Below are 27,816 nucleotides of genomic sequence, written 5' to 3'. Positions count from 1 at the left end.
GCTATTATTTTTAAAGAGTCATGGGTTTTAGCTTAATCAACTCCTCTCAATATTGAGGGGATAGAGGGTCTCAACTTTTGCTTTCAACTGGACCCTTCAACCTCTTGCTCGGGCATCATTATTTACAGGCCACGAAATTGTGCCCCTAATTTAAATCATGAATTTTGCAACTACATTGTCCAGAAATCCTTACTTTATTCTAATTTGACTGTACTTGGTGATTTTAACCATCATGTGAATGACCCTTCCTGCTCACAGGCAACCCAGTTAGTGCTATCCCTAGCGGGGGGCAATTTAATACAGTATGTTAGCTCCCCCACCCACAAGGCAGGACACATTCTCGATCTGGTGTTCTCTAACTTGGAGTCTCTTCGCATAGAGGCCCCCATGGTTCTGGTCTGACCACTATCTGGTCCCTTTCTCCTTCAGTCTGGAGAAACCTGGCTACAATAGAGGCAGCGAACATTTTATTAAAAGAAGTTGGAAAAACTTGTCAGAAGCATCCTTTGCCCCCATCTTACTATCCAGTCAACCTACTCTCTCGACCGATCCTAATGAGGATTCTCGGGCCCTTCATCATTGGATTTCTACCGCTGTTGAATCCGTCGCCCCGGCTAGAGTTGCGAGGTCAGCGAGGCTCTCCCTTTCTACTCCCTGGTTCTCTGACTCCCTTAGAGCGGCCAAGAGTAGTTGTAAATGCCTCGAACGGCAGTGGAAGGCAAACTACTTTGTGGCAGCCAAAACTATCTATAAAAACGCATTGAAAGATCTGCATAAATTAATCAGGGCAGCCAGGAGTGAATACATAGCTAGCTGTATACTTAAAGCTGAAAACTCTACTCAAGAGATATTTAAGGTGGTTAATTCTTTGTTTAAGCCAAAAGCACTAGAGACCGGTGAAAACATCTTTGACAACAAAATCAAGGTCTACCAGACTTTCTCCGAGATTCGTGAAACAGTAAATTCAGACAGTAAGGAGGGAGGTGCACTTGATCCCTCATTTACGAATGTTAGCCCGATTCCAATGCAGGAAGTGGAGGCAGAAAACCCGGGGTGTAAGTCAGGGGCTCCAGATGGCCCGTGCCCCCCAAAACTATAGAAAGCCATGACACACTCTGTTAAGCATGTGCCATTGCACATTTGGAATTTTACCCTGACGTCAGGCATTTTTCCCGACACATGGAAACACGCCACACTCCTCCCCCTGAGGAAAAAAACCAAATTGAGATCCTGGGGATCTAAACAACATTAGGCCTATTTCATTGCTATCTGCTCCAGGTAAGATGCTGGAAAAACTGGTGCAGCAGCAACTGACTAATTTCATTGAGAACAAAGGAAGTTTACATGATACCCAATCAGGCTTTGGATCAGGTTTTAGTACTGATTCGGCACTCCTGAAGGTGGCTGAGTCGATGAGACTGGCGGTGGATTCAGGGGCATCCACTATGTTGGTGCTCCTGGATCTATCAGCAGCATTCAACACTGTTGACCATACCTTGATGTCTCAGAGACTGCAGGAGCTGGGCATAGGGGGTACGGTACTAGCTTGGCTGAACTCCTACTTAAGCAATCACTCCCAGAAGGTCTCACTACAGTCATTTGTGTCAAAGCCAAAACCACTATGGTGTGGAGTCCCTCAGGGGTCAGCGTTGAGCCCTCTCCTGTTTAACCTATACCTGGCTGTTCTCTTTGGTAGCCAGTTGGGGGGTATAAGCAATATCATACGCTGACAACACCCTGCTGGTCTTCTCTTTTAAAGAACAGTCTGAGGACTCCTTTAGGAGTTTCAAAGGCTGTCTAAGAGATATTGCGTTGTGGATGAACAACAAACTGAAGCTCAATGCAGTAAAGATGGAGGTGATGTTTATTGGGAACGAGTCACCTCCAGCACCGGATCTCTGGTGGCCTGAGGAAATGGGCCCACCTCCGTCACCTGCAGATAGTATAAAAAATCTTAGGGTGAAGTGGGAGTCTGATTTTTCATTTTTGACCCAGATACGGCAGGTGACGGCTACCTGCTTCAGTAAACTCAGACATTTGCGCAAATTTCTACATTTACTGCGAGAAGCATGCCGAAAAATTACGGTCCATGCAATGGTTACTTCTAGGCTGGACCATGCCAACAGCCTCTATATAGGCCTACCAAAATATCTAATCAGGTGCCTGCATAGGGTGCAGAATGCAGCTGCGAGACTGATAAGGCGGGTCACTTTCCAACATCATGTCTCTCCGCATTTAAAAGAACTTCACTGGTTACCTGTTGCTAACAGGATCGAATTCAAGGCGTTGACATTGGCATTCCGAGCTACCCTTGGCAACTGCCCCAGTTACCTGAAGCTAAGACTACGTGGTTATAAGCTGACAAGATCGCTAACGTCTAATTCAAAAAGCCTCCTCTGCATACCCCCTTATAACAAGGCCCGCCTAGGAGGTCGATACTTCACGTTTGGGACAGCAAAATTGTGTAACTCCCTTCCAGACGACTTGCGCAACATTGAACCAGAGCCCCTTTTCAGGAAAAATGTTAAGACCTGGCTCTTTAGGGCAGAATAATGGATCTGTGGCAGTGCTCACTGGTTTTCCATCTGCATACTGTCGATCACATTGCGCCGGGACACCTCTGTTTGAGGTAGCTGTTGTGCTTTACAAGTGCCTCTATTATTAGTGGGAACCTGCAGCCTAAATCTCATGGTAGGCCACACTCTAGCTGTCTCAGGCGCAATCTGGTTTCCAGAAATGTCTTTGTACAGAAAGTCTCCTGGCAAAAGTAATACATGATATAAGAAACATTAGATACAAGGGTGGAGTGGCAGCCCTGATTTTATTAGCTCTATCAGCAAATTTGTTACTCTATCACACTCCATCCGTCTACGTTGTCTAACTGAGGTTGGGCTCAAAGTCAAAGCCTATGACTGTTTTTTTATCTTTTCTGCAGGACTGGACCCAAGTAGTGGCCTTGGGGGAATTTTAGCTCTTCCACTAAGGTGAGGAAGACTGGACAGCCTCAGGACTCAACGTAGAGCCCTATATGTATTTACTTATATGTAGCCCCTCTTGTCTCATTCATTGAATCTTTCTGCATTTCCTTCCATACTTGTACCAATGACGCACAAGTTGGGATTGTCTGACTTGAGGGTGATAATTCGGAAGCTACTGGTAACCTTAGAAATTTTCTTCCAGAAGTTGTGGAATGGCTGGGTTTAAATTCCATGTTGCAAACTGTGACAAGACTGAAATCATAATATTCAAGCTGAAACTGCATGGGCATCCAAGTAGTAGCCGGAGACTTTAGGGACTCTACCCTTTTCCTCATGCCACATGCATAATCTGGGTGTAATGATTGAGAAGGACTTCACTTTTACTGAACATCTCAAATCTATTTGTACCAATAGCTTATTTCTTGTATTTATAATGAAGAAGATTCTCCCATTCTTTAAATGCAACTTATAGTAAGAATCTGATTCAGCACTCATCATGTTCAGAATGAACTTCTGTTATGCCTTACTGGTTGGCTTACCTGAATATCTCAAACAAAGAATACAGCTTTTTTTAAATGCAGCTCATTAGAGATGTCTAAATATGTCTCCTCCTTCACCTCTGTCTATAGGGCTACAAAATCCATAGGTCATGTTTTGGCTCGGCTAGCGGCTGCTGGTGCCATTTTCAAACATGAACGCTGCTTTGGAATCAACTGTCCAGGTGGAAGCAGTTCTACCATCTCAATTCTATCCAGGATTCTTCAACAAAAGAGGCGCTGTTAGATGTCAAAGATGCAGAGCTGCTCACACATAGGGGACCACAAGGGAGCACTTAAAAACCCAAAATGTGCAACCCCCAAAAATAACATAACACAATAAATACACAGTGGGTCTTTATGAGGCTATACTTTATAAGGACACCTTAATCATCTATAGGCCTCTGAAACATAAAGATACAAAAACAATAAAGAAACCACAGAAAAATCTCTGTTTTTAGGACAAAAACTCTCACCCACCCAAAGATGGCATGCTTCATCATCAGATTCATCCTCATACCATTAACAGAGTGGTGTGGGCTACTACTCTCACTAATTTTGACAGGAGCTCTTAGGTGGTAACTAAAGGGATATCCAAATGTGAGCTTTATGGTGTAGATAGTGGTTAGTGGAGTGTAGTGAAAAAAGTAACAAACGTGAATTAAAAATGCTTCACAGTGGACGATATTCAAATTTTAATAACTGTCCCTGACAGGCATAAATAAAGAAACAGAGCCTGTGGCACCACAGCGCACTTGTTTTTGTTGTTTTACTGTTTTGTTTTAACTGACAACATTCTCTGTAACCCCCACCCCTATGGGGGGGCGGGGGGGATTGGTATGCCCTTAAAGATTTGCACACAACAATACTTGATGTATACTCTTGGAATGGGGACGTTTCAGAGCCATAGAACTTGGGACAAAGATGACACTCCTTGGTCTTCCCCTATACTTGCTCTGTTTGTATGTAGTGTGCATGATGCTCGTCTATGGTCATATTAAAAACAAACAGACAGATTTTGATTTTTTTCTAAAAACAGAGCCTGAAGATGTGACTTCACCCTTGCAGTGATAATGGGGTCAACATATTTCTGCCATTCCTAATAACCCTACAACCAGGTGTATGGCATTCCCCAGGACCTATATTAAAAACTTTGTCAATCTGCAAACAATAACTAAGGGATAGTTACAAACGCTTCATCCACGATGACTTGGCAAGGTAGCCAACATCGGAAAGAAACAGAGAACAAAAAATCATAATAAGGACTCATCCTGAAAATCAATCAGGCAAGATTTTTTTCAAACAATATATCATAGACAACATTTGTGCCACCACACAGCCCAAAATAGTGAAGCGAGAACCGGCAGCACCCCATTTTGAAATGTAAACAGAATCCAAAACTCACCTGCAGCACACAGATATATCAGTCTTAACTTGCCTTCATATATAGACTGATATGGGCTGAGCTAAAAAACATAAAGCCCCGGGTAAGTGCATGTTGATTTCAATAAACAGGCATACATAGTGCAAAAAAACCTACACACATACGTGCGACCTGATAATTGTATGGAAACTTTGCTTGCCTGTGATAAATATAACATCTACAAAACAAATTGGTTTCTGTCAACATTTCAAGATGGAGAACCTCCATCTTCTCAGATAAACCCTTATTGCCAAGTTTGAAGAGCAAACTAAATTCTAAAACCCACATCTTTCTCAATCCCAGTCTGCAGGGAGTATAAGACGTTTCAGTTGGTTGGCAGTTAATTTCTCTTCACTTTGGTCTTTCTTTACCCTGTGCAGTTCTTGCTCTATTGCAACAACATTCTCCTGAAGAGACAGAGATGCATTTTGCTACAGGAGCAGCTTCATTACCTTGTATATCTCCTTTATTGCTTCTACTTAATCTTGAATAATGTAACTTTTCTACTCTAATTTCCCACAGAGACCTATGCCAAATGTCAGAACAGAAAATCGTATTTTCAAGAGAACTTTCTTCAGTTCTGGGTCTCTTGATGTTAGCCAGACAAGCAATCTTTGTAGGCTTCTTCCAAAACTGAGCCCTACGGGGTTGGAGGATTATTTGCTTGAGTGAGGGCTACAGCTATTCAAATTTAATTCATCTAGTCTGTAATCCTCAAATTCCAATGGTGGTTGAATTGCCTAAAAGCCTGAAGTGGCAAGCTGTCTTCTATTTCCATTCAGACGTGGTCTTGGAAATAAATGCGAACAAGGTAAGCAGGGGTGCCAACCTGGAAAGTTCCACTATGGATGGAGTCTGGTCTCTAAAGTCTTCTATGCATATCAGTTACCATGTGCTTTTAGCCAGGGATTTTTGGATTTACTAATTTGTTAACGTTCCCCAGTTTAGGTAGTGCTCCTACTAGACTTCTCATTTAATGGAGTACTGAGTGTCACTCAAAAAAGTTTGTGGACTCTAGCAACTAGAAGTTAGACCCCAGAGTCGTTGGGGTACTCTAGAAATGCACTTCTTCATTTACTACCTCAATCATCAGCTTTCCTGTTATTTATGCTATTGTCTGGACCTGGAAACCTTAATTCAAACTGGAACTCTTTTGGAAGAGGTATCTTTTCTCTGTTCTTGGTGATTGCTAAAGGTATGTTCCACATTCATTGCTGGCTGACTCACAAGGTTCTGGTGGCCCCCTCGTACCCTTTCAGTCTTGCTAACCAGCTCTCCTGGAGTTTGTAATGAGAATTGATGTCTGCTGCCTCCTTATCTGGCCATAGTGTGGGTAGGTCAGTTTTCTCTACTAGCCTGGTTTGTTTTGAAAGTGAGACTGACTCTCAAACCTTTCATTAGAAGTTTCAAAACTGGTATCCAAAACATGGGCACCAGGTACTGAAAGAGAGTATACAGCAGCATGATCAGGCTGGGGGACTAGTACAGGGAAAGATGTGTGAAATATTTTGGGTTAACTTTCTCTCAGGTAGCAAACTACTTAGCACCCCTTATTAACAGGGTTTCAGCTATTTCCTCTGGTTATCTCATTCTACATTTCATTGGTTGATGAGGGAAATTTGCCTCTAAAGGACTCCTAGTACAAGATATTTTTTGATTTGTGGCATCAATTTAGTTATATATTTGGCTACATTCTGCTATCTCATTTAAATAACTCTCTGGCAAGCTGGACACACAATTAAGTCTTGTTTATGTTTAAGAGTAATTTCTATAACTTTATATGGGAAAGTAATGCAATTGCAATTTGAAAAATGTTTCCATGATAAAAGTAGATTTTTTATATTTTCAGTGGAAAAGCAACTTTTAAAAAGTGATCTTTGTGCAGCATGAGCACATACTGGTTTAAAAACTTTTGTTTAGTATTCTGCCCAGACATTGTAATGTGCGTACCAGAATATCACTTAATGACTGGTCTTCTGTAAGACAACTGTCTGTTTCTGGGAGTAGGAACGCGGAGCCAGCCTTAGCACCTGTTTCTTATGAAGTGGAGATACTAAATAGTGGGTGGGGAGTCTGAGGAACTGAAACTATTCTTGCCATGAGTCACCCTAGTTTTCTGAACATCCAGGAGGAGAGAAACAATGTCCTACTCTTGGAGAAGGGAGGGTACCCATCTTCATGTGGAAGTTGCTAGAAGAAAGATCAAGACTCCAAACGATGGAGGAAGGCTAGGACCATTGTGGATTCGGGTTTCTGAGAAAGTGTGCAGTACACTGTGAAGAAAGTGGTGAAAAAGGAGGTAGGTTTTGGCTGTAAGGTTGCCAGGATTGGGTGTGGAGAATTCTCTAACTACTGTCAATAGCAGCCGCAGCCCGTGGAGGGAGTTGCGGTGGGGCAGACAGGCGGAGCGGGGGAGGGGACACAAATTTAGGAAATGCAACTAAGAAAACCACTTTCTGAGTGTCTGCATGGGCGGACAGTTCAAAACAGAGAGAGGACAACCTGCCAAACCACATACAATGTCAAGCAGATATGCACAGCACATAACACATAACAGCAGCTGACTCTGATGGCGCAAATGCATGTGAGATGATGGAACCCTATACCTAATGTCAGATGCCCCAGCACAAGATCGCATGCCCAGATAGATTCTGCTCATGGACAAACAACAGATAAAAAAGACAGCGACCATAGACATTGAGGTTGGAAGTCACAGATCGAGATTTGTACTAAACAGTGGTGTCACATGCAACATCATATGCATATCAGAATATGAGAAGATGTATAACAAGCCTCCATTGTCACCATCCACTATCAATGTTTTCACAGGGATTGCGTTGAAACCAGTGGTGAGCAAAGGGAATTTGTAGAGACACTAACATACAAGGAAACATCTGTAAAAGAAGTGCATGTCCTACGTGGATACATACCAGTGCCATGTCTACTAAGCAATATCATTTCTCAGGTGATGGGCCTCCTAGACATGACATATCACATGTCAGAGTATCACAACATTCTGAGAGAGTGCCCTAAAATCTGAAAAGGGCTAGGGAAGCTGAAAGACATGTAAATAACACTGCATATCAACAAAGCATTCAAGCCAGTGGCTCAACATCATAGAGGAGTGCCCGCACACTTACAACCGCAGGTGGAGGAAGAATTAAAGAGCCTACTAATACACGATATCATAGATCCGTCAGATGGACCAATGCCATGGGTATCTCCAATAGTGCCGGTACCGACGGAAAACACAACAAAAATATGCATTTGTTTCGTCATGAGCATACCAAACACAGCAATTGAAAGAGAAAGACACCAAGGCCCTCATTTGAAAAATATGATCAGCTGCCTCACTGGAGCCTGCATATTTTTAAAACTAGATCTGCTCGAAGGTTACCCTCAACTGGAGCTTGCTACATCACAACGTTCTCCACCCACCTGGGTCTTTTTTGCTAGATGTGATTAACACCTTGACTCTTGCAGCAAATCCCGCTTGGTGCTGTACTTTTCAGATTTCCATTGTTCATGAGCTCAGCTCGTCATAAGCACACGACCAGTGTACTGCATGACGAGCTGAGCTCGTCATGAGCATGGAAGGGGTTAAGTTTCAGAATATCATCAGCAGTGAACATTTTTCAAGAGATGGTGAAGTGGGAGAGCAGGCCAATCAAAAACAGTCTAAATTACTGTGACAACATCTTGGTATTTCGTCGCTCAAATGAAGAGCACACAAGGCACTACGAGAAGTCTGCAGCCAGCTAGAAATTGCTGGCCTGACTCTAAATGAAGACAGATGTGAGCTGGGCAAGGAAGAACTAGTGTTCTTTGGCCACATCTTCTCACAAAAAGGTATGAGACCAGATCCCAGCAAATTAGAAACGCTGCACAAACAAAGCCCTGAGCAGAGGTGAGTCATTTCTTGATCTGGCAAGCTTCTGTGCTGCCTACATCAAGGATTTTGCCACAGTAAGCACTCCACTTTGTGAACTGACATAACAGGATCAGTCATTCCTCTTGACCAAGGAGTGTGACAGGACGTTTGAAGACATCAGGCATGCAGTTACAGCGGTGACCCACCTTGCCTACTTCAACGCATCCCTATGCACTGAGCTCACCGTTGACTCCAGCCCTGTGGAGCTAGAAGCAATTCTCACACAAAACATGCCATGAAGAGACTCGCTCAGACAGGTTGTTGCATATGCAAGTAGGAGCCTTTCAGATATAGAAAGGTATACTTGCAACCAGAGAAAGAGAGCACAGCAGTAGTGTAGGCATGTGAACACTACCACATGCTCATCTACGGGAAGCCATTCACCATCGTGACAGACCACCAAGCACTAGTGATGATATATGGAAATCCAAACGTAGACATTCCACTGTGCATTGAAAGATGAGGGATACACCTCATGGACTATGATTTCAAAATAGTGCACAAACCAGAAAAAGAGCATAACCCTGCTGATTACATGTCACTGTATCCCTACCATATGCACTAGAGACCACGTCCATGGCTGAGGAGTAGCTCAACTTTGTGCTGCAACAAAACACACCTGCCCCAATAATAACTGGTGCAGGAAACAATGGATGATACCATGTTACAAGCAGTCAAAAGCACAACACAGCAACAGAGGTGGAAAAATGTAACTAAAAGCAGTAAAATGAGTGAAGGAGTCAGAACAGAAGAAATGCTGATATTCAAACAAATACAAGAGAAACTGTCTGAAACGGAATGAGGAATTCTGCTACAAGGAACAAGGATAGTGGTACCAAAAACACTACAGCGTCTGACCGTAAGCCTGACCCATGATTCTCAGAGCAGCATAGTGGCAACCAAAAAATTGCTAAAGGAAAAGGTATGGTTCCCAGGACTTGATTACTTGGTGGAAGACATGATCATGAACTCTCACCTATGCCAGATAATGGGAAGGCAGGCAAAGCCAGAACAAGTACACATGTCTGACCTACAGTGTGGACGACAATGCCCACCTACTTCTATGGGCCGCAGGACACCAGAGGCTACCTGCTAATACTCAATGACAAATACTCCCGGCTCCCCATAGTATGACAAGTTTCATCAACATCAGCAACGGCCACGCTACCGATGATAGATGACATATGTGCAGCATTGAGCGCCCTGCAGACACTAAAGACAGACATTAGACCACCATTTTCAGGAGAAGAATTTCGTTTGTGACGTACCTGGGAATACATCACAGGAAAATAACACCTCTGTGGCCGCAAACAAATGACATAGTAGAAAGGGTAATGGGCAACATCAAAAAGGCTGTCCAACGTGCCAAACTTGCGCAGATCTCAGTGGGCCAAGCAATGCGCCAAATATTGCGAGACTACTGCAACACCCACACAGCTCCACAAGAAGATGCCCGGCAGAACTAGAGCTGGGAAGAACGAGCAGCACATGGTTGCCTTAACTGGAAGCAAAAGCACCACCTCAACACAGCAACATTGCTGAATGAGATCAAGAAGCAAAGACGAAGATGAAACAATAGGAAGACACACGGCGTCATGCCCCCGCATCTGAATTGAAATAAGGTGATCTAGTACTAGTGCACCAACGGCAAACAATGAAGTCAGACAGCCCTTTCTCGAGTGAACCACTAACTATAACAAACGTGAAAGAGCACATGATAACGGCAGCGTCAGGACCTTACCGCATCACCAGAAATGGCTCACACTTCGAAGGATTCAAAACCTCAGACAACAATGAAGGACAGACAGCGCCAAGGAACAAAGCAAAGATAATAAAAGACAAAGCTGAGGAAGGCATGGAAGGAGCACCTCACAGCAGAGAAGGACTGGCCAGAGCTGGAACAACAGGGGAGATACAAAGTGAGGAAACAGAAATGTCCTGCTCAAAGAGAGTGAGCAGAAGACCAAAAAGGCTCATTGAGAGCTATAATGGTGGAACTGAAGTTCAGCAACATGAGAGACAAACGGACGAATGGTCACCGCTGTTTTCATGACTGTGTGTAGGTGTGTTTTATTCCTTATTGTGTTTTTCTCTTCTTTTCTCTCCTTTTCTTTCCCCTTCTTTTCTTGTTTTTTTTCTGGTCGTTTCGTTCTCAGTTTTATTTTCTGTTTGTGTTTTACTTTTATTTTCCACAAAAGGGGCAGATATCGGAGTGAAGTGCAGGTGGGCAATAGGACCCTGCACTGGACATGAGCGGAGGGAACTAGCCACTGGACACCACTTCCGGTCAGGGAGAGGTGACAGGGCATTATCGATAGACCTCACAAGGAGGAAGGAAGTGCCTGCATGCACTGCGCGGAGAGAGAACAGTAAAAGAAACAATAATCCACATACAGGTCTCGTGTGTGCTTCTTGTGGATGGGGACCAAGCAGGACATGACAGTACTCAAGGCATACAGGGGCAGCCATGACAAGATGCCTGTGCTGGCGGGAAACATCACTTACAACGCAACTTTTACAACGAGATACCATTACAACGCAACTTTTACATCGCAAAAACTTTTACAACGCATGTATTTACAACGAATGTTTCTACAACGCAGGTACCTTTACAACGCATACCATTACAACGTAAGTATTGGTAAGTATATAAGTATATTTTAAATGTTATATGTTTGGGGTAAAGGGGTATTTTTAGGGTTCAGGGTCAGTTTTTAGTTTTTGGGTAAAGGGGTATTTTTGGGGTTCAGGGTCAGTTTTTAGTTTTTGGGTAAAGGGGTATTTTTGGGGTTCAGGGTCAGTTTTTAGTTTTTGGGTAAAGGGGTATTTTTGGGGTTCAGGGTCAGTTTTTAGTTTTTGGGTAAAGGGGTATTTTTGGGGTTCAGGGTCAGTTTTGGGTTTTGGGGGTACAGGGGTTCAGGGTAAAAATAAATTAAAATTAAATTTAAATTAAATTACATTAAATTATATTTTTTTAAATTAATTTACGATTATAAAATTAATATATATTTAACAATACTTACGTTGTAATGGTATGCGTTGTAAAGGTACCTGCGTTGTAAAAACATTTGTTGTAAATACATGCGTTGTAAAAGTTTTTGCGTTGTAAAAAATGCGATGTAAAAGCATGCGTTGTATCGACATAGATCCGTGCTGGCACACTTGGGGTAGTTGGCATCCATGAACGTTTTGAATCAAATGAGGTCAACTCCCAGGAGCTTCAAGATTGAATATATAGTCATTCTTCACCGGGCAGCATTATTGTTTGTACATTGGCTAGATTTTTGGTCCACTTGTTCATTCTTGACAGCATAGCCATCTATTTATCTTTCTTTTGATAAATTAGTACATTAAACAAAATAATTCAACGTAAGATTTGGGCATACAGAAAGGTTTTTATTTGCTGTTTTTGACATTAATCGTTTCTGGCTTATTTCAGCTATCCAATGGTTGTGATGTATTACACAAGAACATGCCATTTACAGCAGGCAACTTGAAATGGTCACAGGAGTTAAGAGATCGAATACTGGTCCACAGGACATCCTTTAAGCACGTCAATCATCAGTAAGTGCTGTGTTTCGTTAGCGTTGATACAGGGCTGCAGAAAAGTTTTAGTTCTGGGGTATTTTATAGCATAATTTTGTTGTTGAGCGTAACGTGATACTTTAGGGATGGCAGAAGTCATTCTCATTTTCGGGTCTTCTGTGTCTCGACTGCTCTCTAGATATGTCTCACTTTCGGACTTTTGACCTGGTGTATTCTATTATAGTCACCGTTTCAATAGATTCTTCTGTAGTTCTCTCCGTGTCTCTGTCAGTCCATTTATATTTGTATTTCTGTGTCTCCTCGTGTCCTCATTTCTGAAAGTTTATCGGTTGGACTCTGTATCTCACACCATGTTGATTGTTCGTTTCTCACTCCTTTTCTGTTTGAATATATGTCTTTCTGTCAAAATGTGTTTCCGTGCATCCGTTTGTTAGGTTTGCTCGCCGTGGGGTTCTCTGTTTCTCCGTCAGCCTACCTCTGAGAGAGAGTGGAAGAGAGACTATCACTTATTCCCTCTCTCATTCATCTTCTCAAGCTTTGTCTGAACATACAATTCTTAAATCAACTTATTATATCTCATTCTGTACATTTATCTTTATTCCCTTCTTTCTTATTTTCCATTTGTCTCCCCACTTTTCACTATATACTTTCTCTCTATCCTTAGATCTTTGTATCTGTCCCTGAATATGTCGACGACCTCCAGGGTCTGTTTCTCTATGACTGTCTTAGAGTTAGTCATTTTGCATCAGTGCATCAGTCTGTGGGTGTTTCTATTTCTGTTGCTGTTTCTGTGTGAATATACATTTTGTCCATGTGTTTTCAGTTTTTGACTCCGACTGTGCAAAGAAAAACCTTGGTATGTGAGGGTGGGGGTTCACGGCCAGCTACTAGCACAATATGGAAATCCATTTTCTTACATGCATTAAGTGGGCCTGGGAGGCGTTCAGTGCTTGGAGGTGGCTTTTATGTCTTTGCATCCTCACATGCTACCTCTTAGCAGGTTTCTGTGAGTCAGACAACCTCTCCTTTAAGTTCCTTTGTGTGACTTCAGTCTCAACCCATTTGCTTTTGCAAAGCAGAAAGAGAAATATGGCCTCATACTGAAATTCTACAGCACAAAACATAGCTCAGGAAACACAAATCAAGAATATTTGAACCACTGGAAATTACATAAAGTAGAATTCCACCCATTTACATATTTTTATTTAATGTGTCTATGTTTCCAGATCCCACTTTTTTTTATTCTTGACATCTGTCTGGTGTTCAACCATTTGCACCAGCGAGCATTTTCAGTAACCACTCGTTGATGCCAGATCTCCTTGCCACAGCTGAGTCACCGATTGATTCGTTTTAATTATCAGCACTAGAATGCAGATCCTCAAGTTGTTCAGTCAAAGGCATAAAAACTGATGCCGTCATGGTACAGTTTCGGGCTCCGACCTATGACCTACTGCTCACAGTTCTCCTATATGTTCACGATTTAGGGGTTGTCTAGGCTTGTATATGGTTATATATCTTTTGTCTGCTTTACAGCAATATAAAAGGAGAGAAATAATATTATATGAGACATCCATCTCAGAGCTGTACATTGCAAGTTTACATTATTCTCAGTAAAACATGAATCTCATTCATAACTCGGCATACACAGGCTAATCCTGAATGAATGCTAATTTCAATACTTAAATCGTTTCATTTTACAGAGCTCTGCAGACAGATGAAGCCAGACTTGTTTTCCAGAAATGTCATCTGCTATTGGAATTGTTAGACAAGCATGACAATGAAATCTACACTGCCTGGGCAAATAATCTACATTTTATTTGTGAATCACACTTAAACCAACCAATTCTAAGGGGCGATGAACATGGATTCTTTGAAGTAAACTTTGACCAACAGGTAACATAGTTTTGTAGTTTGACTTATGCTTAGTGTTTCAGAATCAAAACATTTTGTGCTAGATTTAGAATGCTGTTTATTAGGTATTATATGTCAATTCCTATGCGCAAAATTTGCTTTTTAACAAGTCCATTCTTCAATATCATAATGGATATCTTGACATATGAGAAAAACATAAATCGAAAAAAGGTTTTCATACTATCCCCTCACACCACCAGGAGAGTAAACATTGCTAGGCCATAATGCAGCTTAGAGTGTTAGCAAATGCATCCTTTATTAATATACTAGCAGCCCGTCCAGACGTTGTCCGGGTATGAATTGCTGCCGGCCAGTAGTATATTGTTTTGTAGGATTTCGTTTTAATAGCATTTCTTATCTGTGACAGGCCTGTGAAACGCTCCGATTCACATTGCACTGCTGATGCACATAAGAGTGCGCGTTCAGTAGTGTGCGAACTCGAGTTTCCCTACTTTCTTTTTCCTTGCAATATTAAATAGCGCGAACTCGACAACATGGCATGAGCACAATTTACATTACAGAAGAACACATTCATTTGTGGTTGGCACGGGGAGACAAAGCGATTTGCCTGGAATCACAGGATGTTGAGCTGATGCTGAGATTCGAACGTAGCTCCCCAGCTCTAAAGTTCGCAATTCTAGAACTTGGGACGGGAGGTGTGTGTAAAAGTGTATGTCGGTGCTGGCCATCAATGAGAGAGACCTGTGCATTTTTCAAATAGGTGGTGAAAAAATATGAGTATGTTGCTGGAGATGTGGGCCGCGGTGCCACCAATGTACTTACCGGGGAAGGGTAAACACCCATTATTCAGCAACTTTCTTTCCGCATACCCTCACTCCGCATACTTTCATTACGACAGTACCATGACTCCGCATTGCCATTATAACGCATAGCATTACATTTTATATACTTTTACCACGCATACATTTACAACGAAATTCGTTGCAAATGCATGAATGGTAAAAGCATGTTTTTTTTAAATGTTTGGATAAGGTAAGTATGGGTATAGGGGTATATGTTTTGGGGTACTGAAGTATATGTTTTGGGGTGTTTGGGTATTTTAAGGGTTCAATATAGTTTTGGGTTATGGGGCACGGGGGTAGTTTTAGAGTTTAGGGATAGGTATGGGTTTTGGGGTACAGGGGTATTTTTAGGGTTCAGGGCTAGGTTTGGGTTTTGGGGTATAGGGGTATTTTTAGGGTTCAGGGCTAGGTTTGGGTTTTGGGTTACAGGGGTATTTTAGGGTTCAGGGGTAGGTTTGGGCTTTGGGGTACTGGGTTATTTTTAGGGTGCAGGGCTAGGTTTGGGTTTTGGGGTACAGGGGTATTTTAAGGGTTCAGGGCTAGGTTTGGGTTTTGGGGTACAGGGGTATTTTAGGGTTCAGGGGTAGGTTTGGGCTTTGGGTTACTGGGTTATTTTTAGGGTGCAGGTCTAGGTTTGGGTTTTGGGGTACAGGGGTATTTTTAGGGTTCAGGGGTAGGTTTGGGTTTTTGGGTACAGGGGTATTTTAAGGGTTCAGGACTAGGTTTGGGTTTTGGGGTTCAGGGGTATTTTAGGGTTCAGGGGTAGGTTTGGGGGTACAGTGTTAATCTTTGGGGTTCAGGGCTAGGTGTGGGTTTTGGGGTACAGGGGTATTTTTAGGGTTCAGGGGTAGGTTTGGGTTTTGAGGTACAGGGGTATTTATAGGGTTCAGGGCTAGGTTTGTGTTTTGGGATACAGTGGTATTTTTAGGGTTTAGGGATGGGTTTGGGTTTAGGCGTACAGGGTATATTTATAGGGTTAAGATGGGTTAGTGTTTAAGGGTGTTGGTGTATTTTAAGGAGTAAGGGTGGGTTATGATTATGGGGTGCAGGGGTATTTAAAGGGAGCAGGGTGGGATTAGCACACGATATGAGACATGGCATGAAGGGCGGAACGTACAACACGCCCCCAGCGTTTGTTACACCCCCAGCACATGCCCACAGCACAACGCAGACACTCCCACAAGGGACTACTTTGCTGGCACTGTTCTTTTACCTTTTAAATGTATATGGTGGGCGTCTGCATAGCCTACGTCCTTCTGCTGCAACTGCCCTTTCCAACGCTGTATTGGGTGTTGTGATTGGTGCTGTGGTTCCTGAGATTACCCGCCTCAAATTTATTATATATTATTATTATATTAGTATGGATACACACTAGCATCCACATCTCAATGTAAGCAACTTCAATACTATTTCTTGGGGAAAATCAGCTGCCGAGAAACTATTCATATCAGAAAGGGACTATAAATGTCAGTATGCTTGCTATCTCATCACAAATTGCAGAAATTCTATGTTTTATCAACTTACTTGACAAGAGAAAGTACAATACTCACATTCTCTAAGCCCAATTGTATCTTTTGTCCTAAGGAAATCCAGTCTACTATTGTCCAAGAGAAATTGTGCATTTACACAACACTCAATGCCTGCTTAATTTTCCATTGTCTAAAGTAGTAGATTGATCCCACTGCACCTGAAAGTTATTGTCTAACTTATGTGGCAAAATGGCAATCTGTCACTGTCAGAATGTAATATTTTGGTTAGTATCTGGCTGGTCAATATTTCCCCCAAGATATCTCACAAGAGAGAGGAGGCGTGGCCTCCCGGTGTGATTTTGTGGAAGCTACTTTGAAAGCAGGATTTGGTTGGCTTCTGTTCTTCAATGTGCTCTTGCATCCTGTTCGGTTTCAAGATGGAGGATTTTCAGCAACTGAAGGGAAGCCTGTGCTTCTGCCCACCACTGCAGGGGATTTCATCTGCTCAACCCGGAACACATTAACACAAATATCTCCCATGTAGTGAACTAGTTATGGTGCCAGTGCGTGTGGACAGGGAGGGAAACCTTCAGTAGCGAGACGCAACTCCTGGTCTCAGTGCTACTTCCAGTTGTCACCTACTGCTTCAATTTCCCAGTTGCACAATAAGCCAGTTATTGGTCAAAGATATAAACTTACCTATCCTGTTTTGGAAATACTTCATTCTTGGGAAAACCCTCCCTGGAGGAGTCCTTTTACGATATATTAAGGGCTCTCTGATCCTGGTTCTTGCCAAAAACTAACAGTGAATGCCTTCCTCCGATGATAATATTTTTCAATTATTTTTGGTGTTTTTCCATTTTTTATTAAACAGCAGGATAAGTGCATATGACGGCTACAATTCCATAAACAGGAGTAAAGTAATTGACATATGTAGGGAGTACTTAAACTGTACTTTGAGTACTTGGCAGAACTTCAGTGGGCTAAGGGACAGGTAAGTTAACATCAATGTAGAGCTATATCAATATTTAAAGAAACCAGCAGGGCCACAAAAAGGTATCTATGCTTGTGGACATAGAAAAATAGGATGAAAATCATAAGCAGCATCATAAAAGGGATGGTTTAAGGTAGAATAAAATCTACTCAATGATTTGTGAGTTTAGAATACTGAACTACATGATATAGGGACCAGCCAGAGTCAGGAATGAGTACGTAAATGGCCACTGGGATTTGTGGTAGATTGCTTCCAGGGTTGCGTTTAAGCTGAGGTCTCCTATACATTTGATAGTTCTTACGTTGAATTTGCAGCTACTGAACCTTTGCAGAAGTTTAGCACACCAACCACATTCAACTAATTTTTAGGACTCGCACTTCATTATCTGCTTGCAGATTAGCCTCAATGAAAGGTCTTAAAATTGTACACAGAACAATAAATGGAAGCATGCTACTTTTTCGTCATGTAGGGCCACTGCATGGTTGCTTTAATGTCCAATGAACAGAGGATCTAAGGCCTTTGCCTGAAATGAATGCAATTTTTTTGGCCAGTTGCTTACCTCCAGTGGATCTGTTTCAGTATGTACCTGTCAAAAAATGACATTAATAAACTATACTTTGCTTCTTGATTGCATTTCTATATCTGGGGAACTATTTGTACAGGGACTGTGACCCGGAGGAGTCAATGCTAAACATTAACATGTGATTACTGTTTGCATTCAGACATGTAACCAAAGCTTTTTTTAGTATTGCTCAAGAGAGTAGAGTTGCCACACGGTATCCATGCACTCTAGAATTGAAAAAGGGCTATCTATTTTAGTGTATCCAAAAATCTAAATGTTTTTCCTCTATGCTATTTCCAAAGATGTAACATTAGTGATAGCTCACCTTTCAGGCAGAGTAAGTATAAATAGACTAGAGAGTGTAAATGAAATGTTGAGTGGAGCTACATCAAGAATTTCTAAGAAAATTATGTGGAATCTTGGCATCCTACATATTAATCTTTTGACAGTCAAAAGAAATACGAAATGTGTGTTCTCCTACTGGTTGTCCCTGAGAAATACCACCTTGATAACTTGCTAGCAACACTTTCCAATGTTTTACCCTCTTCAAGGATTCTAAATGTCTCCCCAAAATTATGATAATCAAACACAACATGATCCTTGTACTTATCAGGGACAAAGTATAAGAGTTATTGTCCTATGGTGTAATTACCACGCTTCTACAATGCCCTTCCTGTTGAGAACCAAATTGCTACTATATTGATCATTGGGGATGACAGGTTAGTTTGACAATGGCAGATTGTCTGGCTGGTGATACATCTGGGGAGAAGATAGGTTGAAGAGACATTGAGAAAGAAGAGTTGTACACCAGCGAATTATTCTGAAATTAGTTACATTATGCAAGCATGGAGTTTGGGAGTGGGAACACTGCAGGAACTAAATTGGAGAGAACATAACTACAGAAATAACATACATGGACAGGAGTCTCAGACAAGAGCAAGATAGAGTCAAAAGGAATATCCTTACTGACTCTTTCAGGAGGAAAAACAATGACGAGCCACAGGACAACCAGGATACTGACCCCAACAGAGAAGACCCCGAATCAGTAATGTAGGAGAATAATGCAGGAGAAGTAAAGCCCTGAGACGAAAGCTACATGCAGAAAATTAAAAAGGTGAGGAAAGCATAAAAGGGTGCAAGTTCCACGGACGTCAAAGCTAATATTGTTAGAGGATTCAGTGCTGGTTATTGTCCTCACTTATTTTAATGTGGAAGGAGATGTTCAGGCACACTTCTTTTGATATAACTTGCGTGATGCCCCAACTGCCTTGCACCAGTCCTCTAACAGCACTATTTTATATACCAGGTACACGGCTGCTAGTAACATTATGTTGCCTACGTATTCCGGAATTACTTAATAGTAAGGTTTACCTGACAATTCTACCCATGTGGGTCACACAGATGTAGGCTCCCAACTCATTCAGCTGTTTTACGCCACACATAAATAGTGACTTGACTGAAAAGTAATTTGGTTTGATGGGAGGGTTTGGGTCTTACTATAGAATACACTTTGAGAAACTGCAGCTTCTGAACGCCCGAACAGCCACCAAGATATTTTATTTGCACTATAAGTACACAGACTCTGAAGTTGATAATGAAGCAAAATTGCATTTCACTAGGAAAACCTACACATCGTGGGCGTGGACAAGATGGTGTCTGAGTGAGGCCACTGCTTACCTCTCTCTTCTCTCAGTTGAAGTCTCCTGAATTACAGAGAGGGTCATGCGTTGGACTTGTGGTCGAATTAGAGATTTCTACGGGAGTATCCCTGCTGAGCGGCGAGTCGAGCACTGGGTGTGCTCTTGTTGCGGGAGGATTGGATCCAGCTGCAGTCGCTGGGAGGCTCTCACACGGCTGTTACTGACGGCAGCAGTGGAGACCACACACGGCTACTACTTCGGTTAGCCCTGGATGATTGCGGACTGCAACTGTGCACAGGGAGAAGGACAGATTGCTGGGATAAATGAGATAGCTACCTGTGGTAAGGGGAAATTACGGACGGCACCCGCTGTTTCCTCTACTCTTCCAACACGACGCAAAGGCACAAACTCTAAATCAGGCGGCAAGAAAGGAGAAGCTCATGCCTGTAAGGGGGACAAGCCGGGGTGGGGAGGGGGTGGTGTAAAAACAGAATCACACACAAAGACGATATCTCGGTGTATGCAGGCGTCTGGGGGGTCGCAACCTTCTTTTCTGAGCATTTTCTCACCCCAAGAGTCTGGGAAAAAGGAAAAGGATGGGTAGAAGGATTCTAAAAGGGGAGGCAATGGAAAGGTGGACGATCTTGTCCATACTACTATACCTAGAGACCAAGGGGAGGAATCTGAGAATGAATTGGCTAAAAATATAAGACCCTAGTAGGTAAATAGAGACAATACCATCCTAGAGGCACCCCTATATACCAGTTTGGTGGTGGAAATAGCGACTAGGGTTTGCTGCTCTGCCAATGTGCTCCTTGATATGCCAAGCGATAAGAAGGCTGATTTGACACCGGATATAACAATTGATGACTGACCCTGTGCATCTAGGGGGGTCGAAACTAAAAAGAAAACCACTGACGCGGGATGTTTGTCCCCGGACCCTATGGTGAAAAATTATTCTCCTTGACCGAGGATTCCGAGGTATCTGACACAAGCATATCAGCTATAAGTGATGGCAGGACCTCTTCTTCAAGTAATTGTAGCTTTCAAGAGAAGGTAGTCATCTCCAAGAAGCCTAAATAGTCATCTAGGAAAAAAGTTTGTAAGAAGAGCCTAGGTGGAATGGAGACTTACGGCAACAAGACTTTGGAGGAACTGGAATGGGATTATTTAGCTACACAATAGCTACCCCCAGAAACCACAAATGAAAAAGAAAAGCTTTCAACTGGGAACTTGGTGGGAGATTCGGAACCATCAAATGATGGAAAATTGGCTGTCTTTAATTCTACAATCCCTGTGATCATTTCAGGATGATGTTAGGAATCGACAGGGACGGCTGGCTTAAAAAACTCCAAGGGTCAGGACGGAAGGTAGGGAAAATCTGGGGGGCGTGGCTTCGGCGCGTAGCGGAATGGCTGCCTGCTAAAGGAGCTCCACGTGCCGGAACCTTTACCTGGCTAATACCATCCTTTTAAAACCCGCTGCGTGCTGCGGGATCCCCTCGGGACATAGTTCGGAGGCTGTGGAACATATCGGTGGGGTCGGAAGTCTTCTGCTCCGTGCACTGCTCTTGAGTCGGTCGAGGCTGCCGCCGCGGATCGAGCGGAACATGGCGCCGAGCTAGTGAGCGGTCTGAAGAGTCTAAGATTGACGTCGAATGTGGCGATCCTGATATCAGCTGGCAGAATCTTTATGGCAACATATGGCTGACGGTGGGAAGAGCAAAGTAATATAAATCGGCGCCGGACGAGAGCGCAAATGTGAGGCGGTGAGATCCGAGGGACGGGCGGAGCCCTTAAAAGGTGGACAGCCTTGGACCGGAGTGCGCGGTGGCCTCCCCCTGAATCGGCGGACTGGCTGTGAATTGCTGCGCTGGCCAGCCTGTGGTGCGAACTTTCATGAAGCCCGGAGCGGCGCTGCCCTGCGAGGCATCGCTGGTGCTCACGAGACAGCAGCAGCGAAGAGAAGCCGACCTGGCAGGGCGAGTGAGGCGCTAAGGTGGGATGGGCCTGGTTGGTTTGGGCGGCGCAGCCTTCACGGGGTGCGGTGACCCAGTGTGTGTTGGCGCCTTGTGGGGACTGCGCTGCGTGGTCACGAGAGGTCGCAGCTTGCCTGGTGCTTCTAGATTGTTCTGGCTGGCTACTGGGCTACCCCTTGGTGCCTGGGGTGTGCTGCCTGGAGGTCTCCTCAGCCTTTCGCTGGTCTGGGTAACGAGCAGGCGTGGTTGGGGGTCCACGGAGGGCCTCTCGGTTGCGGGGGGTAGTGGGAGTACCGACCCTAACGTGAGGCTGCTGTCACAGGGCGCTATATCGCTGGGCTGTGAAGTGCCGATCAATCCTGAAGATCCCTAAGAATATTTTACAAGGCAGACTGGTGAAGGAGCCTTGCTGGCTGAAGTGGTGACACAGGAGGACAGATAGTGAGGCCTGTACTCTGGTGGTGGCCCGCAGCCCAGACTAATCCCTGGGAGCAGACATCTGCGAGTGGGGAGCAGAGGTGGTGCAGATGCGCTGGATATTGCCGAGGCTGAAGTGGCAGGTGGTGGGCTGCAGTCCCATTGTGGACAGGACTAAATTGCATATTACTGGTTCGGTTGATGAGCGGACCTGCTGGGTCACCTGGAATCAGTGTCTTCAAGTAAATCGGAGCCTAAGCAGGCCAAACTCCAATTTGAAAACAAACGGTTAACTCGTGCTACTGACAGTATGGGTGAGCAGAGTGAATCGCGCAGCGCCACAGGGCTCACAGAAGGCGCGGAGGATGATACCAGGTCCATATTGGTGGAATTGCGTGCTGGGATGAAGACAATAGATAGCAAGATTGATGCTTTGGCTACTGGACTTGACATGGTCAAAAAGAAAGTGGACAAGCACGAGCACAGATTAGATATTCTGGAAAAGCGTGTGTCTGACGAGCATGACGCACAAGCTGAATCACGCACGCAGCTTCCTCAGATGGAAAAGGTACTGAAGGTGATAAGTGCGAAGAATGAAGATTTGGAAGCGCGCTCAAGGCGTAACAATATTCCCATTATTGGTTTATAGGAAATCACGCCCATATCCAAGATGGAGACTTTTATAGATAGTATGCTGCGTGAACTCTTCTGACCCGTCCTTTCTACTGTGATGATAGTGGAACAAGCACACCGTTCATTGGGACCGCGGCCTAAACCGGGTGCGCCACCGCGCCCGATTATTGCACGTCTCCTAAATTAAGCTGACAGGGACGCCATATTGAGAGAAACTAGGGGTAAGGATCCAGTTGTTTATAAAGGGGACAAACTCTAATTTTTTTCGGATTACACTCCTGCAGTGCAGGTGGAGAGAAAGGAGTTTGTACCAGTGAATAAATTGCCGAGAGAAGCATCAGTGCCGTGCGCCATGTTATACCCGGCCAAGTTGAAAATAACTCATGAGGAACAATCACATTTTTTCACAGATGCGAAATCAGCGCTGAAGTTCACCAAACATATTTGTAAGACGAATCATCGACAGACTCTGGTGAAAGCTACAATTATGGAGTCGGGACTAGAAGATGCAGATTAGTGTTAGGATAACTGCCTCACGAATGTAGTATACTACTATGGAGGCCTGCTCTGATCTTGGATCCGGACTGTTTGCGAGGTATGGCCGGTTCACTGTTCGGGAGGGCGGGGTGGGAGACGAAATCTCACCGAAACTCCATATTGATAGTCCTGAGCGAGGCGGATAGTTAATGCTACTTGATGCGAGTTACAGAGGGCACGCAGGGGGGTTGGATAAAAATGTTCCGGCAACCGCACTTCGGTGCGAGTACTCGTTGCTGAGCCTCTTCCCCAAGAGGGTGTTCCCCATATGGTACAATGGGCAGTTGGGAGTGTTGTATTGAGGGAGGGTGGGGGGAATGGTCTCGACCTGATTGGGAGGTTGGAGTGGTAGGGGGGAGGGAACTGGGAGAGGGATGTTCTTGTTTGCTTTGTTTCGTATCATGTCTATCAAACTGTACACAGCAGCATGCTACATGTTCGATTGGGTTGGGTTGTGCTATAGCGACATAGCTAGAGAGCAACTGCTTATAGAATTGCAATAACTGATGGGAGGTAAATGCAGGATGTTAACCTGGAATGTTCGCGGACTCAATTCATCTAAAAAAGTAAGACAGGTCCTTTCTCTCCACCTGCACTGCAGGAGTGTAATCCAGAAAATATTGGAGTCACATGATACAAAGTGCCTTAATACAGGAAACGCATTTGACTAACTATACTGAGCGGGTTGTAGCGGGTAGGTTGGCAGGTTTTCAACTGCCCGCTTCCTACTCTTCCTATCCGAGAGGTGTGGCAATTTTGGTTAAGAAAGGTGTGGAGTTCCAGCCCATACACACATACACAGATGAGGATGGTAGGTGTGCAATGGTGTGTGGTAAGATGCATGGCAAACTGATTACCATTGTTAATATGTACAGGCCGATTATGGACGATCCGTCCTGTGTAGACCGCATATGTGGAATATTGAGGGGTTGGCCTGATGCTCCTCTAATTTGGGGGGGAGATCTCAATACATATTTGAATGTGATATTGGACAAATCTAACCCCATATCTCACCGAACCCCTAGGGTTGCCAAAAGTGTTGTGCCGGCCATGGAGGAATTTGGGTTGTATGATGCTTGGCGATTGCGTCACCCACAGTTGCGGGAAGGTACACATTCGACGCTGATGCATGGGAGTTGGTCGCGTCTGGATTATTGGCTGGTAGGAGTAGAGTTGATGGAATGGGTTGAAGAGGTGACCTCTTGCTAGAACATTGTCGGATCATAACCCGGTGAGACTGGAAGTGATGTTCCCGAGGGCTGTGAGACGCCCCTTTACGTGGCGATTGCGTTCTAGCGCTGCTTGACCCCATATATGAGACAACGGTGCAGGAGGCCATTGTGCAATAATTCACACTAAATAAGGGCACTGTAGATGAAGGTTCAACACTGTGGGAGGCTTTTAAGGTCACCATTAGAGGGGTATGTATTGGTACGGCAGCGGGTATACTAAAAGACATAAGAACTCAACTTCAAAACACAGAGAATGCGCTCTGTGACTTGGAAAAAGAGTATGTGACTAAGCCGGAGGCGCAAACACTAGCCCATATACAACAGTTGATTAAGGAGTATGATGAGCTTGCTGATACAGAGGTTAAATATTTGTCCCGTAGACATACAGCGAGACGATATGGGGAGGCAGGTAGACCGGGACGCACGTTGGCGTTTAAAATTAAGGAGCGGCTCGAGCAACCTCGTGTAGATAGAATAGTAGATGAACAGGGAGACAAACATTATAATCCAGAGGACATCACGGAACAATTCCGCGGTTTTTACACTGATCTATAGAAATCGCACGGTACGGCATCGGAGTTAGATTTTGAGGAATACTTAGAAAATATAGCCTGTGCCTGGCTATCGGACGCGCAGAGGAAGTATCTTTGCTCACCTATAGATGAGCAGGATGTCAAGCTGGCGATTGCAGCAATGTCTAGTGGCAAGGCACCTGGCCCCGAAGGGCTTACAGTAGAGTTTTATAAGAAATACTAGCTTACCCGTCACACGTTGCTGCGATCTCAGAAGAAAGGAAATTTAAGGAAACTTGTTAGGATAACATTCAATTTACATTGTGTCACTTTTATTGAAACTAATTCATTTTAATATGGAAAACATTTTAAAGTGTTGTTTTAATTCTGTTTATTTATTCGAGTGCTTGTGGATACACGGTATTTTGTGTTTTTCCGTCTGGTGCATACACGAATAAATCAAAAGGTTTTCCGACGCGTGAGCTGGCCACATACAGGTGTCCATGTGAGAAGCATGGATTCTCCAAATATAGTCCATACACTTGCAGCGATTGTCCTTGTGCTTTGTTGATGGTCATTGCAAAAGCGAGTTGCACCGGAAACTGTAAATGTTAAGTATTGGAAATATTATGAGGGCCCTGGGAGGCTGGGGGGCCGGGGGGCCGATATTTAACACTTTATTTTTTTGCCAGAAACCTTCGCGCAAGTGTACTCAACAACTTCCCAAAGTTTCATGCCGATCGGAAGTATGGTGTAGTAATGCATAAAGGACAAACTGTCATACTTTCGTTTTTTTATATAAGATGCAGGGATACTGCCACCATCTTTAAGAGAAGACTTGATCATTACTATGCTTAAGAAAGACAGACCACCGGAAAGATGCGACTCTTACCGCCCGTTGTCGCTAATCAATATAGACTCCAAGATTCTGGCAAAAATGTTGGCAACCAGATTACAACCCCTGCTGCAGGGCCTGATACTACCGGATCAATCGGGATTCATACCTGAAAGATCCACCTCACACAACCTCTGTACAATTTTTTCCATGTTTCATGTTCCTGAGCTAGGAAAATGTTATAAGAAGTTATGGGTAGACTTAGAGTGGTCACTATTAACATCTGTGGAATCAATGATGCTAAGAAAAGGCAGAAGGTTGCGGCTGGGCTACAAATGTTTGGTTCAAATATTATCTGCCTGAAGGAAAGACACACTGAAGGGACACAATTGCATCCAATAAAATCATTGGGGTATGGGTTCCAGGGTCTGGGGCATAGCCATACTGGCCAAAGGGAGCTGGATCCAATTTACATGGTCATGCTTGGACAAGTTTGGGTGGTGGGTTATCAGGGGGTGCCAACTTAGGAGTCCGGTACCGTCTGCCACAAGGGCGGAGGAACTGTGCCCCCAATTAAGATGCACCCGCCACAGTGGTGGGTGCATCCCGCATTTTTCACATTGCGGCGGACAGTGCTTAAAGCACCGGCCGCCGCAATGTGAAAAATGCTTGTTGTGCGAATGAAATAAAACAGGTATGAATAAAGTGTACCTTACAAACTCAATAGATATCGGTTTGTAGTGCTCAAACCTGAGATACAAAAGAAATGTGCAGATGGTAATGTTGTGTTTAAGCATTTAATAATGGTCCAACCAACTGCATGTCCCAGGACCTAACTCCCCATATAGAAAAAGTGTTGTGCGTTTCACAGCACAACATGACGGGCACCGCGCGGTGCCTGCCATGTTGTGCTGTGAAACGCAGGGGGGTACCATAGGTACCCCCCATGTGCACCCCCAACCCCCCTTCACCCTGGGGCCCCGCAACGGGCCCCCAAAGCAGGAACAGTATGCCTTTTCGTGGCGGCATTGCCGCCACGGAAAGACATTCCTCCCAGGCCATACTAATCTGGCTGGCGGTGTCTGATAGACACCCCCTCCATATCAGGCGTTTTCCGCCGCGGTCGCAAGGCGACCGCGGTGGAAAAGCGGCAGACGGTCTTCCCCTCCGCCAGGTGGCGGACGGGCAAGAATGGCGGATGGATCGCCACCGCCTGCATGGCGGTGGAGTTCCGTCCGCCATCCTAATGGACCCATAAGTTTGGGAGAGAAACTGACATCATGTACAATATATTGGAGTAATAGTGATGATTACTGTGTGCTTGACACCATCTCTAGTGAACTTGCCCATTGGCCACTCCCACTTATCCTATGTGAGGATTGCAATATCAATTTACCATGTGATTGGTCTCTGGAGGCAGGGTGGGGGTATATGGGCAGGAAACCAAAGGTGTTTAAGGCTTTGAAAAATGTATGTCAGACTCATTGTTTTGTTAATTGTTTGCATATGCTAAAACCGAATGATTCAGGATTTACTTATTTTTCTAATCCACAGATTACCCATGCTAGACTCGATTACATGTTTTTGTCGAATACATTAAGCTCGAAATTACGGATAGAGAAGCAACAACCTGTTTTATCAGACCACAGCCCGCTTGTCTTTGATTTAGAGGTGGATATATTTAACACTAAATCAAGATTATGGATGTTCGGGAGAACACTATTATCAAATGAAGAATATTGTACACATGAGGCAATGGATCCCTATGTTTCTGGGGGATAATTTGGGAAATACATCAATTGAGATGATGTGGGACGCCATGAAAGAAGGTATCCGGGGGGAAACATTTAAATACTCCTTAAATTATAACAAACACGCC

The 27,816-nt window shown here is 43.9% G+C and overlaps 1 protein-coding gene across 1 annotated transcript in view; it reads left to right on the top strand.

Annotated features, from left to right (window-relative positions):
• The window catches only part of LOC147731162 (dynein axonemal heavy chain 11-like), a 962,811-nt gene that overhangs the window by 422,144 nt on the left and 512,851 nt on the right, over positions 1-27,816 (top strand). The window contains exons 9-10 of the mRNA XM_086954157.1: positions 12,308-12,432; positions 14,115-14,307. Of these exons, the coding sequence (XP_086810283.1) occupies positions 12,308-12,432; positions 14,115-14,307 (318 nt within the window). The remainder of the gene's footprint in view (positions 1-12,307; positions 12,433-14,114; positions 14,308-27,816) is intronic.

The sequence above is a fragment of the Lissotriton vulgaris genome, chromosome 2_1, assembly GCF_964263255.1.
Source record: "Lissotriton vulgaris chromosome 2_1, aLisVul1.2, whole genome shotgun sequence".
Lineage (NCBI taxonomy): Eukaryota > Metazoa > Chordata > Amphibia > Caudata > Salamandridae > Lissotriton > Lissotriton vulgaris.
The sequence above is the reverse complement of the archived record's forward strand: the minus strand, read 5'-3'. Positions and strand labels throughout refer to the sequence as shown.